Consider the following 20,371-nt stretch of genomic DNA (forward strand, 5'->3'; position numbering starts at 1 on the left):
TTTCTGTTTGTTTTAAAGCTAGACCGAATTCATTCACGACAACGAGTCCGAATGGAAAGTCCACAGATGGATGTCATAAATTGGAACTTAAGAAAAGGACGAACACGTGACATGAAAGAAAAACCTCGTATCTGTCCGAGAACCATCACCGAAGCCTTTTAAGAAACGAATGCGTCCCGCTAATTTTATATTATCGAAGAATTTTTCGCGCTCGAACTTAGCTGTCTAAAAGAAAGTTTGGCGACTGCACTGTTATGACTAGCGAGGGGATAATGCACACCCGTCCGCGGTTGCCCGCTCTCCGCGTGACCAAACCCTGTCAGCCGCCTGCTGTGGTGATCACGGATGATTCTGATGCTTGCAACAAAGAGGTCGACAATACGTCGGAAAGTAGCGGGAACAAGACTCCGTTGACAGACGTGGTGCTAGCCGCTGCGGTAATGGGGGGTGTGCAGAATCTGTGTGATGGAAGTGTTAAGCCTAACGGTGTGTGTGCAACCGGTATGCCTAGCAGTGGCGGGAACTCGAGTGAGGATACAGTTACCAATCCCAACTCTCCGACCGATGTGCCAGCGGATACAAATCAGTCCACTACCCCTGCAGGTAAGCTGTAATAATAATAATAATAATTATTATTATTTTTATTGAGATGTTGTCACGGCTGTGGAGACAGAAACATGACCTTGTTATAACCCTTTTATATTCCTTAAACGGTGAATATGCAAAGCTGATCAAAATTTGATAGAAACATCAAATATCCATAAACTTAAATACAAGGTAAGCATCAGAGCAAATAAATAGAATGACCAGACTCATTTCTGTTATTTGAATTTCATCAGTTTTTTATTTGTATTATTTTTTCAATTTCATGGGATTGATTTAGTTCAGCACTAATCCAGAAGAAAATACAAACAGTAAAATCTTCAGTTTTCTTTGAATTAAATGTTTCTTTTAAATAAAAGATGACCACATTTTATGGGAATAAAATGAATGATTGTCCTGGCAAGTATTGTGCATGCGTTTGGAGAATTTGATAAAAGGGATTAGTTACATATTAATTACTCAAAAGCTGATTGAAATAATATGCACTAAACGCAGGGCTTGAATATTCCACATCCTTCTAACTGAAATAGCGTATATAAATATTATTATTGTATTCAGAGTGTTTCAAATTTTTCAGTGAAAAGAATTCCAATAGCTAGTCTGTTGAGATCATTGAACTCAGTCAGAGACGAAGAATAAAGAAACCATTAGGACAAAGTGACCACTCCCTGGGTGGGAATCCAAAGTGTGGATTATAAACTACTTGACGGGACATACGAAAGTTATCCGGATCTTAGGACTGCGAGGGGAAGTAACCAATCATTATATCGGGTATTTCAAAATGTGTGCAAAAATTCTAAAGTGTTTTCCAGCATCCAAAATACGTCAAGATTTAGAATCGGACATATGCTGATATGACTTTTTATTCTTATTTTAGACCATAGAATACGTCTGAGGATATTTTGCACATGATTTTGAAACAACCTTGGGATATCAAGTTTTTGATTTGACATTGGCTTCTTGATGAGAATCGTGTTTTTGCGTTCATTACTTTCTGAATTTTTTTAAATAATAATATGGCTTAGAGAGAATACCTCGCTAAGAAAACAGACGCATCATGAATACTTTTTGGTGACATATCACTGGTGCACAGAAGAACAGAAGGAAACGAAATCATTATTGGGTAGTTGAAAGGCATTTCTTCTCTAAAGTTTCTAGAATTTAAAGTGAGCAGATTATTTCTTTTTTAATGCGCAATTTTAATTAAATTATTATATATTAAAATGACAAATAGAGTTGCAAATTTAATAAAATGCATTTCTTTAGATACTACGCGAATAATGCTTTACAAGCAGAACTGGACAATTTTTAATACAACGGTTTTCTAAAATTAACTCGGAGAATATTCTTGGAGTAGGCAAAGTAGATCAATGCACGTTTGAGGTCAGCGACGATGATAAGTAAAAATCAGCATCCTAGCAGTAGTGATGCTCAGTGAGCCATGATATAACTATAATGATTATCCTTAAAAGATAATTAATCACATCATTAATTTGCGGCCATGATTCATCGTGCATTTCCTGTCTCGCTTGTTTTGCTGGGAGCGTTAGCTGACGGATTATGCAAAGAAAACAAAGATCTGTCCACGAAGAATTTAATATGGCAATGTAATAACTAATGATGCAAGAGGGATTAAATACGCTTGAACTCTCCGCGTTCACCTGATTTATTATTCATGCAAAACTCTGCTTTCTGTGCAAATATCTGCATCATAAGTATTACGGGAACTCAAATCCTTTAAACATAGATACACGTGTATGACCGTTTTGTAAGCGCAGTAAAAGAGGAATTATTACAGTTAATTGAAGGATATTAATTTAATGTAAACTGTTCGAGAAGTGTCTAGGAAGGAGAGGTAATAATATCGGTTTTTGTGAGTACTTATCCAACTATCATTTATGTGTAATATAATCATTTATGAATTATGGTTCGCTGTAGTTCGCCCAATAGGAATACCAAATTTGGGTTTCATTTATGTCAGAGAAAATTACTCCCACATTAATACTCTGTCATAATTGGAAAAATAGTATTAAACTATGGTTGTTTAATATGTCACGTATATCACTTTCGATTTTAAATCATTCCTGGATTTCGTTTAGTTAATAAATCTTTCCGAGTCGTGAAATGTGGAGGGAGAGGATGCAATTCTTTCTAGAACAGAAAATTAGCTATAAACCCCGGTCATGTAGTACCCAGCAGTTGTTTGTGATAGAGAGTAACTTATGCGTACCACGCTTAAAATGTTTCCAGTTAGTCATTGCTTCATGAAACATTGCATGCGTCAATGTAACCAGCAATAATTTTAATTTGATATTTCATGCTGTTAATGTGTCAAAGTTTTTGTCTTTGCTTTGACAGCCGTACAGTGACGGGAGTGCGTATCCGCGAACAAACACGCTACCACACAATTACCTGTTATTGAATATTAAACCACGGAAACAATAACAACTTAATGGTGGGTATTTTTGTTACGTAAGATATCTTCTCACAATAAAAATTAGCCTACTGATTAATGATTCTGAGGCCGAAGATGTTTAAAATTATCGTTATCGTTAGTTCAACTATACTAGCCCGGTACAAAGTACAGCACAGAGCATTTTCCCTAACGAAATAAACTTTGTCATAATTTAATTCTTGCTTATATCTTATTACATTCCAATTTACGTCAAAATCTTCAGAATATTTCTGCGATAAGAATCTGCATTTATATTGGATTTTATATTTAAGGTATTTCAGGGAGAAGTGGTGGAAAGAACTTTGGAGTGTTAAACTAAACACGCCGTTATGATGAAATGCATCTTAATGTGTAAACAAATACACTACCCTTCCATTAATATCCAGTTACTTTACGTGGATATTAATGGCTGGTACTTGGCACACATTCTGTTACTTGGTCAGACACAACTAAAAATATGCATTCACAATCGCCTAGTATTACAATTAAGTACAAGATGTTGCGATCGATGAAGTTGACAGACTTCCAGCGCGGAATGATAATGCCAATATAAGCAATCGCCCTGCTTGTCACATTTCAATGGCTTGAATATCCTAACTTAGCGTTTGGTGATGTGATTTGCAAATGGAACGCACTAATGTGCTGTCACGAAACGATCCGAAAAACCTCAGAAGCTTACGGAACGTGACAGAATACCCTTGAAAAGAATAGTCCTTTCGGAAAGCAGGTCGGCATTGTCGCAGCACACAGGCATTTGAGACGATCAAGTGTCAGCACTAGAACAGTGCGCAGGGCGCTGCATAATATGGATTACTATGGTTGTGCAACCGTCCACAAGCTATTAGTCACCGACTAATTCCACACGTCATCTAGCTTGGTTTAAGGCCGACTATTCTGGGACTGTCGACCAATGGAAAGCAGTGCTTTTAAGTGGTACATGGTCTACTAGTCCGAAGGTCTTGGCGAACACCCGAGGAAGCTACCTGTCAGAGTGTATCGAACTGACAATGTAGTTTGGCAGAGGCAGCGTGATAGTCTCGGGCTGTTTATCTTGGTTTGGCTTGGTACCATTAGTTGTTTTGAAAACAAATCCATGAACTGAGGTCTCTGTGGATGTCCTGGAAAATAACGCGTTATCGCTGTTGTGACAGAGAACGTTGGTGAAGGCCCATATCAGTATCAGAGGACAACGCTCCATGTCGTACTGTTCGCTTTGTGAGACTGGTTTGAGAACATGAGCATCGAACAGTGGGACTGGCCAGCCCAAAGTCCTGACCTCAGTACTAAATTGAGCTTCTGGGATGAACTGGATAGTCGGGTGCGTGTGAGAAGAGACTGCCCAAAAACAGAGCTTAACTGGTCGCCGTTTAGAAGACCTAATGGCGGAAATTATAGGAATGTATTTATTAAAAAAAAAACTGGTAGAAAGTGTTCCATAGAGACTAAATTCCATCATACAGGTTAAAGGTTTCAGTGTACTTGTTGATTTTCCTCTAAAGATTATTTGTAGATATGCAGGTCCGGATATTATTAGTAGGGCAGTATATTTTAAACAGGTGACGAAGAAACTCGTTAGCAAGTGGAAGAAACTTAAGCACATTGTAAACTAGAGGAAATTGTACGAAATTTCTGTTAGTGTCTGAGGAAGCTGAATTTTAAATAAAATAAGATTAATATAATAAAATTAGATAAGAAAAAAAAATGAGTGTCAGCCACTAAATTTTTCCATAAATCTTTTTAACATTAATTATTTCTCTTATAGAGAAAATATTAACTAATATTTTTGTCTCAGACTGAGTCCTCGTTAATCATGCGTGCCAAGCTGTACTTGAAACGATAACTGACTACAAGCCAAAGATGAGGAGTAAAAATTAATTTTCATCCTCTTTGGAATGAGTTGTACAACTTCAGTTCTGTTTGACTAATTCGTGACTTTAATTATTCCAATGAAGAATTTCTATACATTTCTCCGTATAGATCTAAACTGTCGAATTTCAAAATAACGATTTCCATTTCAAGTGTGGATGTGTGTATTTCGTAATACTGAGGTATGAGGTCCACTTTTTCGATTGTTTCGTCGTATATTTCATCCCGAGAGTGCGAAATTCAGAAAAAGTTTCCAGATCACACTAACGTCTCTCGGAGGATGCAGTAGTGGGGACACTCCAGTGTAGACTTACGAATCAAATAGAATAAAATATTTTAGCTGATTGAATCTTGAGAAAGACTGAAATTCATAAATCAAATCCTTTGATTTATGAATTTTTATTGAGATTTAGTAAAAGTTAATGTATTTCTATTATGTACCAACATTTTTATATGAATACAATGATAACGATTTGAAAAAAGTTTGGGAGCAACTGGAAAGCATTCTGATCGCATGTTTGAACCTCTTCTTAGTCTATACGGCATTACAGAGAGGAGAAACTGTCCTTGCATATTTGCATTTGAGGTGAAGAAGCTACAATTTTGACCTTCCCTCGCCCCGTCTCCAAGCCTGGCGCAGTTCGTTTCGTCAAGCGTTTCTGAAAACATGGCATCACGACAGTCGCTTAATTTGAACGCGTCATTTTTGAATTTAACGAAAGCGTATGTTCTCCAAGACAACTTAATTGTATTCCCCTGGTTAAGCGAAGAACCAGACCACCCGGTCTAATAATGCTCCCAAGTGTTGGCAAGGGTATGAAAGTAAAGTTATGCAAATAATTACTAAGGCGGCAACGCTGGAGTTTAAAGTTAATGGAACTGTTTATTTTAAAAACTGGGTCTGCTGGTCGATGACATCATTAGTGTTGTCATAAGGAAGCAACCCCATTATTATTTTTGCGTTGCTTCATAAATCAGATCAAAAGGGTCGCAGTATTATGGGCAAAGTACTTTTCTTAATTGCATTTGTTCTCCGTCTTAAATAGAGTTTTTCTTTTTCTATAAAAATTGTAGTTTTTCTTGTTCTCTATGATAAGCACTCGATATTAGTCCATTTTCTATTTAAGTCGTCTGAACCGCACAGCTTGTACAGTTTTCACGATCGCTATCCTTCCTACCGTGAGGAAAAGCAATGAGTTCAAATTCCATCAATGACTTGAGGAATTTTTAATGGTCTTTTGTTTTTACAACGTGGCTCAGTTAGTCGGTCTAAGGCGAGGATTGCATGGTTTTCACTCCCGGACTTGTAGCGTGTGCTGGTTTAAGGTTGAGAAGACAGAAACTACTTGTTACCGTTAGACTTGGATTTTTATAAATTAAGATTTTCAGGGAATGCCTAAGAAGGAAGGTTGTTCCAAAGAACAAAAGTAGAAGAAGAAATAACGAAGAAGAAAAGTTAATTCAATGAATTTGGAACTGAACTGTGAATAGATGCTGATTACATGGTGCATATGCCCGGACTGGCTTGAAAGAGAGAGGTGGAAATAAAGATGCTAATTCAGAAGAAGAATGCCCATGGAAGGATCTGTAGAAAAAGCGCGTGAGCAGAAACTGAGTTTGATTGGGAGTGGAATTAATTTGTGTGTGTGTGAGAGAGAGAGCGAGAGCGAGCTCATTAATTAACCCGAGTGCTCTTTTGGATAGTGTCTACAAGTTTGAGAGGTATTGGTGAAATGATGTGGAAACAATATTTCGTGGTAAGGCGGATTTGATACTTGTGATGTCAGTAGCTGCTCAAGAAAAAAGTGATGAGAGAGAGTTTTGATCTAGAAAAAGTAGTATTTGTCATGTGTGCCAAGAAAGGTCATAAAGCAGGTAGGTTATCTCATTAAACGAATTCGGCAAGCGTGGGGAAACGTCTCGCACGATATCGTTCACTACTGTTTTGACTTTACTATGATGGAAACTAGTCTATGTGATTATCCTTGGAAATCATATAGAATCGTTACTCTTTATTTTTTCCTAAACACTTAATTTCATCCTTATGCAATAATTTCTTCGTGAGAAAGAAATTGAGCTAAACTTGAATCAAATATTTAACTTCTCTTTGGGAGAGTAAATTTCAGTGAAGGGCAATGCACATTAATGCAACATATATTCATTAGCTTCGTTTTGACTGCTCCAGATGACAGGAACATTCCTCTGGTAGATTCATTTTCCTCAATTCCTGGAAAGCAGATGAAAGAGGGTGGATACAACCCAAAAATTCTTTATTTGTGCTTTAGCTGTGCTGGTTAGGGTATAAAATCATTATTAACATGCTTCTGGAATGCCTTTTACATGACACAGACTCGATGATACAGTAAGTATATCAACCTTGATTACACTTAGAATCATAAACATTAAGGTCTTCCTTAACAGTCTGGGCAAGTTCACGTGGCAGTTCTTTGGTGCCAACCATGAAACATTATCCTGTTTGTTTCAACAGAATTATGCCTCATGCCATACCGCCGGTGTTATTCAAGAATGGTTCATGGACATAAACTAAGTACAAAAGTTGGATGGCCAGGCATAGTTCCGATTTGAATCCTATGGAAAACCTATGAGATGAACGGGAACGTCGGATAAGAATCAGAACAACACATACCAAATCTGTAGTTAAATTGGTCGCAGGCCACCGTTCTGCAGCAGGAGTAGAGAATAGTGATCAGTTGCTAGAAACCCTACCCAACAGGATGGAGTGTCTCATCTTTCGAAGATTGCACTGACATGCTGTTATTGTAAGTGGCAATAACGTCAATGTGAAACCGAAGTGTGTTCATATACTTTTTGGAGGATACTGTATCATTGAGTTAAAAGGTATTTTTATTTAGTGATACGCTTTTATCGTTTTGAAACATTTATTATTAAAACTGATCAAAAGAATTTCTTTTCCGCTAACACAATTCCGTGGAGAGGCACTTCATTGTGGGCAGAAAGTTTTGATTCAAATAACCTTGAACTTCCGGATGAAAGTGGAAGTTAATTAGAAGAACCAACAGTAGGTAGTGATCCAGCAATTATTTCAAATAAAATTGTACTAAATTCGCACCCTTCAGGAGTCGATTTTGGAAACAGTCTTTGACCTTTTCTTGGTTGAAAGAAGAGATCACAAAGTTTTATTGCACTGGCTACTATAAGGCCACAAAACAAAAACAAATCGCTGACAGACAAACTTCCCAAATTATATATTCAAAGATAATTATTTCAATTCATATTTTGATTATGTGATACCGTGAGGCATCATGAAAAGTTAACAAAAGGAACTGTGATAGAAGCCGAGTTTAATAACCGGGATAGAGAATGAGGCTTTGAAAGTTCAAATCTATTCACCGGTGACAAATACATGTTTATAAATAGTCTTTGCGGATGACGTTTTATTCATGTTACGCTGTGAATGCAGTGGGAGTGGCTGGAGCGTTTATTTCAAAGGGATTGACGGCTTCAAAGATAAATGGGAGCGGCTATTTGAAGGCAATGATCGTTACATCAAAAAACGAAGAAGTCTTTTTTGTGTTCAGTTTGAAAAAGTTTTTGATCATTTTCGTTAATACACGATGACATCATAGCTTCAATGCGTACCTCGTGACATTAGTGGACGACATCGCAAGAACGAAAATTAACGATGTTTCTGCACTTTATATTAGCCCTATCTGCTAGTAATAAAGATTGCATACTGTTTTCCTACACTGTTGTGGAATTCCATAATGTTTGGATTGAGATGCCTTCAGGGCGGAGGGAGCATTGATGGACTTTTTTTTTATTACGGTAGCAAAGTTAGTTTTTTTACACCGCAACGCTGATACTGTTGCACATGGAAGACGGCGGTACAAATTGGAGAGGTATGGCATTAAGGGCAAGTTGCTGCAATGGATTAAGGGACGGTTCAGTGGGAGACGGCAGAGAGTGATAATAAATGGACACTGCTCAACGTGGACTAATGTTATTAGTGGAGACCCCCAGGGTTCGTTGCTGGGCCCATTTTATTTTTTGTATATTTATCAATGATATCGATGAAAGTATATCAGGCTTAATGTCCAAGTTTGCAGATGATAAAAAAGGTTGGCAGGGTTGTTAATGACAGTAAAGACAGTATGCTACTGCAACAGGATCTAAAAAAGTTGAGCAGATGGGCTGAGAAGAGGCAACTGAAGTACTGCACATGGGTAACAGTAACCAAAGAAAAATATACTAACTGTGTGATAACAAACTCAGGGAGGTGGAGAATGAAAAAAGACCTGGGGGTAATTGTGCAGTCAGATATGAAGTTTTCTGAGCAGTGCAGACGAGCTGCGAGAACAGATCATGGAGTTTTGTCAATGATATCTAGGAATTTTGCTACCAGAGACAAGGAGGTGATTATACCTTTGTATAAGGCAATGGTCAGGACACACCTCAAGTACTGCCTACAGGTCTGGAGGCTTCATTTTAGGAAGGAGGTAGATTCGCTTGAGCGTGCACAGAGAAGGGCAACAAGATTGGTGAGAAGAACAAAGGGGTGCGCATACGAAGAAATGCTTAAGTTCTACAAGTTGCAGCATCTGGAGACTAGGCACCTGCGAGGTGATCTGATTGAGGTGTGTAAGGCCTTGAATGGATTGAGCAGGCCCAATGCTGACGGGATACTTCTACTTGCTCAGACTAAGAACCTGAGGGGGCATAGATTCAAATTGAGGAAAGACAGTTGTAGAATAGATGTGCAGAAGTTTGCCTTTAGCCAGCGGGTAGTTGATTGCTGGAACAAACTTCCTGTTGTTGTGAAGTTGATAGCTTAAATAAATTTAAGACAAATATTTGGAGCGAATGGATGGGTGAAATGGGTAGTTTATTATTTATTTTTTTGTTTTGGCTGATGCTATATCAGCTTGTTTTCTTTCATCATATGCCTCAACTAATGCTGATCTCGGGTTTTTTATCCAGGAAAACAAGCAAACCGAATACACATTAGACCTTTGCGATGAGCACAGCGGTTACTATTACTGTATATCTTGGGGAAAAGGCCTCTGTTCGAATACCTCTCGATGACTGAAAAAACTTTTATAGAATTTTTTTCACAGCGTGGCCGAGTTAGTGATTTTCACATAGGTTTATCTTCCATAAAGTCGGGACTTTCATCCCAAAAAAAAAGGGCAAACTGACAGAAGACGTTCTGTTACAGACAAAATGTACTGAGGTTTTTTTTTTTTTTTTTTTTTGATTTGGTAGTTGTTGGCGCATCGGCTTCTGTGGCCATATTGCACCTTCCAAGGTTTTTGCAGTACTTTGATCCAAGCCCGAGGCGGGAATCGAACCCGCGACCTTTGGGTTGCCGGGCAGGTACTTTACCCACTCGGCTAGCCCGGTCGGCTGTACTGAGGCCTCATGGCTTTAGTTACATTGGCCAACACGAACAAAGAAAACATTGAAGTGAAAACATGCTGGTGTATTTTCTGGGTCTTTTGACTAGGTGAAGAACTTGGTTGTGTATGAGTTTAACTTCAAATACGGCACCTTCGTCTGTTCTATATTCGAGGGCCGATATTTTATTTTCACGAGTTCTGAATGGGGCGTTTCTTACATTATAGTTTTAAAAATCCGTACTGGAAGGAAAGACATGTTTTTTATTAACTGTAATCCCACAAGTCTTGATACGAAGTAAGCTCCGTAGAAAACGTTTCTTCTGAAACAGTCCTAAGTAGAGGAACACAAAGGCATTTCATTTAAACCTTGTTGCAGGAAAGTCAACACCAACATAATGTGCTCAACGTTGCTATTTCTATTGATGCACTATAACTCAGCCTTTGGGAAATAAATGGCACTTCTCTGTTGTTGTTGGGAAAGATTGATGCACAACTGTGTTCCTGCAGTAATTTAAGAGTAATTGTTTACGAAGCCACGCTTTTCACATGTTTATCATGATAGTATTTATTTAGAGCCCCTGAAAACCGATAAGCTGGCATTGTTAGAGTAATGACATGAGCGATGTGTTTGGATCAGCCCAAGTCAATACTCGTCCACTTACTCATCTTTGTGAGATGGCTTGAAGTGGTTGCCACGTTTTGTGTATTCGTTCAAATAGTTTCAATTTTAAGCTTTTTATGTATGTTAGCTCAATTAGATATTTTTGAATGTCCAATATTGTAATTACTAATTAATTACCGTGGAGTTGTCTGGTTATTATCTTAACGCCAACTATAAAACCTCTGTTATGGTGAACTGTTTAGAGCAGAGACTGCTTAAAGCTTTGCTGGATATTGTGTAATAAATTCTCAGTGTGTATTCTAAAGCTTATTCCTTTTTTTACCCCGTTTCTCGTTTTAGATCTAACACCAGTACTAATTCAGCACCCTTAATAAAGAACATTAATAAAACTGTAGAGTTTTAAGTGTTCTATAATGTTATACTCTTTGTAATTGATAAAGAGATAATCATATGTGCTTTTAGCTTTTATTAATCACAGAAAAATAAAAAAATCTATTAATTTAATTTAAAAATTGGAATGCGGCTGAAATTTAACGCGCTGCTTATATTGACTAACTTGTTATCAAATAATCTCTATGAGAAAACTGCAAATGACGTTATAGGAGGGTTCACTTGAAGAAAAGTATGGAAGTTTGTTTTCCAGTTTTTTGAATGAATCATATGCGATGGGCACAGCAGGTAAGGTTTCACAAAAAAGAAAGAAAAAAATCAATTCGTAATTACTGTGTGTAATTATGAATTTCGGTACCTGTAGTTGCTTTTCCCCCCCTTCATTTTGTAGAGTAAATTTAAAAAAACTCTGAAATCGAAGAAAACTTTGGAAAAACAAATTGAAGCAGCTACGAAACGTGCCTCGTTTTTTCCTCATTTCAGGCTTTTCCGCTTGCATTCACGTCGGCGTTCACTGGATTTGCAAAAACGTATCAGAATTAGTAATCGGATTCTGCTGTGCGCCAGTTGAACCCTCATACTTTCGATTGCTCTGAAGTTTAATTCCCACATTAATGCAGGGATAAAAAGTTTCGACATTAAAATCGAAAACTGACTTATTAATATGTGAAAAGTAATAATAAGTTGTCTACTCCTCCTGAATGTGTGACATTTCTTATAAATGAAGCGTTTTCAACGATATGTTCTCTCAAAATATATTTTTCAGAGAATTATTTAAATAATAAAATATATATGAAATTATAAAATTAATAAATTATTCATTATATTATAAAATATATGTTAGATCAATTTATTATTAATTTGAAAGATCGATATTTAAGTAAACTAAAGCAGAATTTCTAATTCTACATTCTTTATTACGTATAACCGTGCTGCAAAGCCCAACAGAATTCATTCGATAAAATAGATTATTTTGTATGTTTTTATTCATTAGAACGAAACGGTTTGCCCCCACGTGAAGTTCGTTATAACAGGATTTTGTTATATTTTCATTCTAAATTCGCCTCGCTTAGCTTACATTAAAGATGGTATGAAAGTGATACCATCTTTTGGTCTTATTGAATACTCTTCGTTCTCTCTGAAATAGTCCTGTTTTATTACCATTTCCAACCGTCCTGTCATTTCATTCAAATTAGCCTATTTGTCCGCTCTCTTTTGGAATGGACTTCCACTGTTTACAACTTTAAAGTTTAATGTACAGGCAAGTTTAGATAAAATGGAAAGCGTTTTATTCTGAAACCCTTTCAAATAGGAGAGCACGAAGACGTTTCAGTTAAAAATTGTTGAAAGAAAGCCCACACCAACACAACTCTTTGATATTTTCTTAAAAAAAAATAATAAATATATTTATAAACATGACGTGGATATTCGAAATGTATGGTTCATTGTGGCTGTCAGCTATCCAGGGGATGTGGAATCACAACCATGAGTACGAAGATTTCAGTTGGTGCGCGTGCGAAGGGCCTGCACAAGAACCAGTGTCCGGAGTGGAGAAACCTATGGTTCTGAAACGATTATCGGTACAATCAGAGAAGATTTAGTCGGAAACAGCACGAGAGAAATGATAAGGCGAAAAGGAGCATCAAAAAGACAAGGAATAGCCATGTTATGACAGAACTGAGGCAAGACCTGTGTTCTGTCTTACCACAAAATCTTGAGTAAAATCTTGAGGTAAAAGAAAAAACGAATCGTCAGAAAAGAATACTAATATTTAACAAAGTCTGCAACTTCCAGTAATGATGTGACATCACTTCGAGATTTTCTTCTTCACCGAGTTCCGCTGTTATGTCTCGATTTCGAGACTAATAGCTTCCAATCATAGCCCAGATAGCCGTGGCTCTTATCTAACAAATCTATTCCATGCTCCTTTTCATTGCCCACTGTATCATTTATGGGCAATTTAAAGTTAACTGCACAGTAAAGTGTGCTGAAAAAATTAATTAGAAGAAAAAGCGCACAAATTTTATGACCATCAGTGCAATTTCGCTTGTTGGCGAGGCTTGCGCTGGGACTAAAGCAATTGCCTAAAAACAAAAGCACCCAGTTAAATGTTCTAATGTTGCATGCGATTAATTTATTTCTGCTGCCCTCTTTGCCCGCGTGTGTGCGAGAATTTAACAATTAACGACCACTGCATCACTCATCAACGAGCCATTTGTCATCGGATAGAAAAATCACACGGAAAACTGATATGCGTTTATTCCCCAAGAAGATAAAGGGACTTTAATTGGCTCATTATTCTTGTTTAGAGAGAGAGATTTTCAGTATTGTGATATCTTTGTAATGACTTCATACAAGTTACAGGGAATGTAATACGAAACCTTAATAAGATATTCCGCGGGTACAAAAACATTTTCGCATGCAACTGCTCTCAGATATACTGCGTATTAATCTAATATGCATTTTATGTACAATTGAGTGATAATTTCTTGCTAATTTTCAACACGCAGGGGCTTCAAACCTCAATAATAATTACCAGAATTTACTGTTTAACTATTGAATTTTAGTCCTTAACTTTTAACAAATTTTTAAATAAAATTAATAATACATTTAAAAGACCCGTTAATACGGAACAAGCTGCATTTAATTCAAATTTATATAAAATAGTATTTAAATCACATTTTAAAATCAGATCTGTTGCCGTTCTCAGTAATAAACATCGAATGACCTAGTTCGAGGTCCACTTTTTTTCGGTTAAATTTTCTCCTAATCTTTTAAATAGGTTGCGAACAGATGGTAGAGCCTGCACCTTGAGCGTACTGATAACTTCTATGTTTTGTGGCCGATATGTCTGATCCTGCCATTGTCCTTTCAATTCCCTTCTGGTCATTGACACAAGACTCAAAATGCGCAGTGAATAGCACACGAAAGCATTGCCCTCGTGGGCAGCACAGTTGGTGGAATCGCCGTCCTCCTCACACCGGGTGGAAAAGACCTGGGTTCTAGTCCCGTTGATGGCGTCAGGAATTTTCATGGACCTTTTTCACAATGTTTTTCTCCCTGAAACTCTGGTTTTTCGTCCAGCAAACAGAAAATGGACCACAGAACGCAATTTACAGGCACTATACAAGGAGAAATATGGCCTTAGTCGCCGATGTTCCTAAAACCCAACAACAACGAAAGCATTCTGTAGTTAATATTTTTCTTTTAGCTGGCTATTAAGGTAGCCTTGTATTAGCGAAATTGAGATATATCATATTAATGATCCTATATAACTCACTATTGGTGTATTTCTGTATCGAGAGGAAGTACTTCGAAATACAAAACATAAAAAGACCCTTTGTTTCTAAAGTTTATTATACTGGCCATTTATTTTCAACGTCTATTTTAGATCGTGCCTCGGAAGTCTACGTTGCGAATAAAGAAATATCTTGGTGGAGTCTTCAGGCAATAAAACGCTGAATTCTGTCCAAGAAAGCGAGTTCTAAAATTGCCAAGGACATTGGAAATGTGTAACACGATGTTTTTCAACGATTACTTTATGTCACAAACTTTCTTGTTTTGAAACGAGTTGTTCGCGCCCAATAAGAAGCTTTGGAAAATAAATGGGCTGTCAGATCTGTGCATGACTACACAGAGAGAGCAAGATCTGTTAAATTGTGGCCTCTTTGATCGAAAAGTTGTGTTTCTAAATGAAAAAAAAAAAAAAAAACTACAAGAAACCTGAAGTAAATGTGCACATTTTAGTAAAGAAACAAGTTGTTCGACTGGCAACTTTATCTCTGAAGATGGATGAAAGACTGATGTAGACTTTATGGGTTGGTTATTTTTTGTGATCTGCGTGTAGCTTCTGAAGTGTGAGATTTCTTGGGCAGACAAAAACCATTGCAAACAGATGCTCACTCTTCTTTTATTGGACCAGTTGATTGTCTTGTTTTTATCCTTGGATTATCATCGCCGAGATGTTTGGTCTGTCTGCTCCATTTCTGTTTATACGCCTCAGCTACCTGACTGCATGCGAAGCGAAAAGCATTTAACGGCTAAAGATTTGCGAGGGTGGAATCGCATTTTCACAAATATACTTAAAAGCTAAGAAATCAACGGTCTCAAGACAAATCCTTGCCAACTGTAAGAGCATCCGAGTGATATTACAAGAAAAACGACACAGAATTTTCACTGGAAGATGTTTTGAAACATTTTTCGGCCTTTAAAAATTGTTTAAAGTTCGTTATCCTCTCTCTGTCCTCCTAGGTGTATCAAAGCACCTGAATTCTAGGAGGTCGATATTGCAATCAAACGAACACAGACGTTGGTTTTAGTAAAAATTACAATTATTTTTTACTAAAACCAACCAACGTTAATTAAAGCGGTGAAAATCTAGAGGTTATATTTTAATGCGCGCTTGGAATAATTTGAAAATTGTAGGCATTTTTGCTTTGTCTTGAAGTTACTTTAGTCTCTCCAGTGAGAGGGATGTACAATTATTAGAAATGACACCGTTATGGATCGTTATGGATTGTTAATATCTTTTTAATATAAATGTCATCACCAAAGAGGTGAATCAGAGTTGGTGCGTTATTTTAATGTATAGCTGATTAATCGATTTTGGCGATGCTATTTATATTAAAAGGATATTAACAATTTAAGTTGGCACGTGGCTAATTGTGTGGTCTCTAATGTATGCATAAGCCTAAGCATAAAAAAACAGTCAGTCTCAGTTACTGAAGGAACCAAATTGTCCTCAAGCCGGAAATTGAAACTAGAAATGTGTGTAATTTTCAAATTATTGGTTAATTAGTGTCCATAAACTATTTTTAATTTAATTTCAGTTATTGTTTTTATAGGCGCATTAACGACTTAGACCATATCGAGCCGTATATATTATGTCTGTGTTATGTGGTCGATTTACCTGTTTGCTGTGTACGAAAAATTCGAATTTCCGGAAGAAAAACCCTGTAGCCCTCACCTGAGACCGGCTAACGCCACCACGTTGGAAACAAAACCACCATTAAAAATTCCTCGCATAATGACGGGATTGGAATTCAGGTCTTTTCCATTGGTTTTGAAAAGGACGGTAATTATATCAACTGTGCTACCGAACCCTAGAATATAATTCTGTAATTTCCTCGAAACTTTAATTACTTAAAGTTTGCTTACAAAAAAAAAAAAAAAAAAAAAATCTACTTTGCAATTTCCGAGTCTTCTCTAACTTCTGATAATCGTATGCTAACATAATTAAAATTTGCTTATATGATTATAATAATGATTTAATTTCGTGAAAATAAGATTATAAATCGGTTTTTTACACCCCTTGATTTTAAACATAAAATATCTACTTTCGACTAAAAAGGAACAAATTTTTATTGGCCTTGCTTTGACAAAATCCAAATATGAAGTTAATGTATTTTCATCTAGCAAATTGGAAACAAGAAAGGTGCTCCATGAATACTGGACCATGTGGGTACGCACCCAGCCGCTAACTATAAAAATGAGGCTAATTTAAATTTTATTTATATATATATATATATATATATATATATATATATAAAACCGAAAAACACACAAGCCAACATATATACACCGTCCAGTCAAAACATTATGACCACCTACCTAATAGTGGGTATATCCTCTTCTTGCCACCTTTATCACCGCCACGTGGCTTGGCAGAGACTCTATAAGGCCTCTGAACATTGCGTGAGGCATGTTGTATCATCGCCAGGATTGTGTTCAAGATTGATTCTCCACCATGGACTATTGCGATAGTTCATGGTGGAGGATCCGTCAATTCACGTAATCCCAAAGATATTCTGTGGAATTTTTGTATTCGGCGCCAAGGTAGCACCAAAGGAAATTTTGTGTTCGGCGAACAACTCTCGAACAATACTGGAAACGTAACAGGGCGCAGTTCGAACACACCTTTGCCCTCTGGGACGACACCATGAAGGGGTGTACCTGACCAGCAACAATAGATAGACAGACAGATTTTAGCAGTCAGAGTGCGATCTAGCGGTCTATGGATATCAGGGCTCCAAGAGATGTTGAAGAAAACTTCACCTATACCAAAACGCTGCCCCCCCCCCACTTTCCTGTTTCTGTTGGTCCAGAATATCTCAACGATTCCTGTTCGCAGTATGTTGCCGTACACTCCACTTACCATCCACACGGCATGGCAGCAAATGTGATTCATTGGAAAAGGCACCTTTTTTTTTTTTTTCCCAGTCGTTAATGGGACCAATAATGCAGTTCAGATGCAAACTTCAGGTGGTGATGGGTGTTCTAAAAATAGGCACCTTGAGCGAGCGCCTACTATGGTAGCACTATGGCAGCTCATACGGAGGAAGGTTCGTTAGATCGTGGTCTGGGGATCCCGCTAGTCGTTCCCTGGTCAAAAAAAAGCAGCTCAAGTCCATGGTAAAAAAAAAAACAAAACAAAACTGTCATATTAGGGCTACCGAGCGCCAACTCCTCTACCCATGTGTATTATTATGTCCATAAATTGCGTGTGTTCTCTAGTCGATTTGTCTGTTTTGCTGCACGAAAACTTCGTGTGTCCGGGGGTGGCCCTTGCTATCTACCCCTGACGCCGACTAACTCAGCAAGGAGTGAAAAAAAAAGTCAAAAGTTTCTCGCATCATTGACGCGATTCGAATTTGGGCCTATTCCACCCACTGTTGAGGAGGATGAACGTAGATTTATTGCCTACGTTCACTACTGTCATCGATGAAGCGTGATCAACCGCCATTGGCCTGGCGACTGCTGCACTGTCCGCTAACCGTCCACCCTTGGAACACGTTAAGAACTTTGCCAACAGCACACGAGATTCGCAGTGTCCGTAATACTGCCACCCTTCAAACCGGTATCCAACAATCATCTCCTTTTAGATATCTGTTAGATCACGTTCCTTGCCCATGTCAATCAAATATTTCGTAAGAACCACATGCCACAAACCTACAGTATCACATTTACCGGTTCTCACTGTGACACGTGTGCCATCCAGACGGAGAGGAACGGTCGATTACTAAAACACTGGGGTGATCATAATGTTTTGACAGGAAGTGCATGTATTGTTTCTGTTTTATGCTTTTTACATTGATCACTGAAAAATGCAAATACTCTTAGATATTCATGTTTCAAATGTTTCAGGTTGTGTGACGATTGCTGTTCTTTCACGCTGCACGGAAAAGGAGTCAGTTTGAATCCAGTAAGGATTTTTTATGAGTTAAGTTTCTGCTTCAAGGCATCTTAGTTGCTTTTGCGCAAAAGCAAACAAACAAAACGGTAGGATTATAAATTACGAAATCGGATTGGTGCAGGATTTTCGGATTGTTAGCATTAAGGATGAAGTATATAAAGGCGTTTTAATCGTATAGGGATATGCCAGTCTTGACCACCGACTACACAACAGTTGTAATTAAATGAACACTTCAGCACCGGAATGTGCGCTCGGTTTATATCTATTTATACCCATGAAGGAACTTAATATTGAAATGAAGAAGAAAACTTTATAAACCTTACAATACTGTGAGTTGCCAGTTTTGGTTTTTCTTTTAACTTTTTTACGTTTTATTATTTTTTAATTAATAATTTAATGTCTCTTGTTGATATTGCAATTGTTTATGGCAAAAATTTAAAGCAGAACAACAAGTATAACTCTGACCAGATCTTGTTCTTTAGTTTTGTTTTAATGCCTACAACGTGGATTATTTTCATTTATAAGTCTTTTTTAAAAATTCCTATTCATTTATTATTAAATTTTGATTTAAGTTAGGGATTTATACAATTTTACCTTGATCTTTTCTCATTAGTAATTCATTCAAAATTCCACACTCAGAAAAACTGCTGTTGCTATGCCAAGGTAGAAATTTCCATATTTCAGTATTTATTTTAATTTTCACGTGTCCTCAGTTCTCAGTTGTGTCTAGATAACTTGCACCTATCCTGATTTATCATTCGGTTTTTTTTATCTGTTTTTGGTTTACTCCCTTTTTAATTTTTAAAAATGCCTTTCCTTTCAGTTGTTTTTGTTTATATTCTTAATTTTCACCCTGTCATTTTCATCGTGCTTCATTTATTAGAACCACATGAGTTATTCCCGATATTTCAGTCCACAAACATCAAAATTTCTCGTAAACATACAGACATAAACACTCATAAACATACAGACACTATAAACACTAAATGAACTGGCGCTCTACGACCAAAGTATTTGGTGCACTAGAAAATCCTTTCACCCTCCCTCCCCCCGGCCGAAAAAGTATTCTTTGTGCGGAAGAACTTTTACTTCTAACGCTCTCGATTTTATCTCTCTGCTCCACTATGGACTTCGGTTCAATTTCCTGTCTTTTTGTTTTCTACTACCTTTTTTTTTTATTCTCAACTAAAGTTTTTATTTCCTCTGCTCTCTTTATCTGATAAGGTCGACTCCAGGATCGCGAGCGATACCTCCACCAATCTCTTCTAGAGCGTTACATAAATACAAGGCCAATACTTTAACACTTTCTGCACTGATTACGTTAGCTAGTGTATGCCCAACTTCCTGCAAATTTCTATAATTTCTCTAAGAAAAAATGGACAAATGTCTCAACTGATAACATCAAACATACGTCTCCCTCCTATCTGAAATTTTCAATAACTTTATGGTACCCTTTAACTGAAAAGTTTGGACTGCTGTAATCTATGTACCCTCAGCTCTATTTGCTCTATGGTTTTGGTGATTTTTCCCTGTGAAAGTTGTGCTAAAAACTTTTCCATACTTGGGTAATCCTTCATTATTCAGATATCAGACAAATCTGCAAAACATACAGACTGATTATCTGTAGCTTAGATGAATATTGAGGGCAGAGTACCCTTAAACTGGAATCTATTCATATTTTCCGGAGAATTTTGCAAATAGAAGAACAGCTTGGAAACACTTCAGGATATCTGAAGATGGATTCGTAATCGTGAGATGAATTTCGAAATGAAATAAAATGGCTCTTCCCACAATAATAGTAAAAACGATTAGAAATAAATAACATTAATTTAAACATTTTATACAGATATGGAACGAATGTATTC

General features: G+C 37.1%; 1 protein-coding gene across 1 annotated transcript in view; it reads left to right on the top strand.

Annotated features, from left to right (window-relative positions):
* Positions 1-235: 235 nt before the first annotated feature.
* LOC150084456 (solute carrier family 35 member F3-like) overlaps positions 236-20,371 on the top strand; it is a 415,319-nt gene continuing 395,183 nt past the window's right edge. Inside the window, exon 1 of the mRNA XM_090375235.1 lies at positions 236-603. Coding sequence (XP_090231361.1) covers positions 255-603 — 349 coding nt within the window. The 5' untranslated portion in view covers positions 236-254. The remainder of the gene's footprint in view (positions 604-20,371) is intronic.

Source organism: Mastigoproctus giganteus, chromosome 6 (assembly GCF_048544385.1).
Source record: "Mastigoproctus giganteus isolate SK-2022 chromosome 6, ASM4854438v1, whole genome shotgun sequence".
NCBI classification, from domain to species: domain Eukaryota; kingdom Metazoa; phylum Arthropoda; class Arachnida; order Uropygi; family Thelyphonidae; genus Mastigoproctus; species Mastigoproctus giganteus.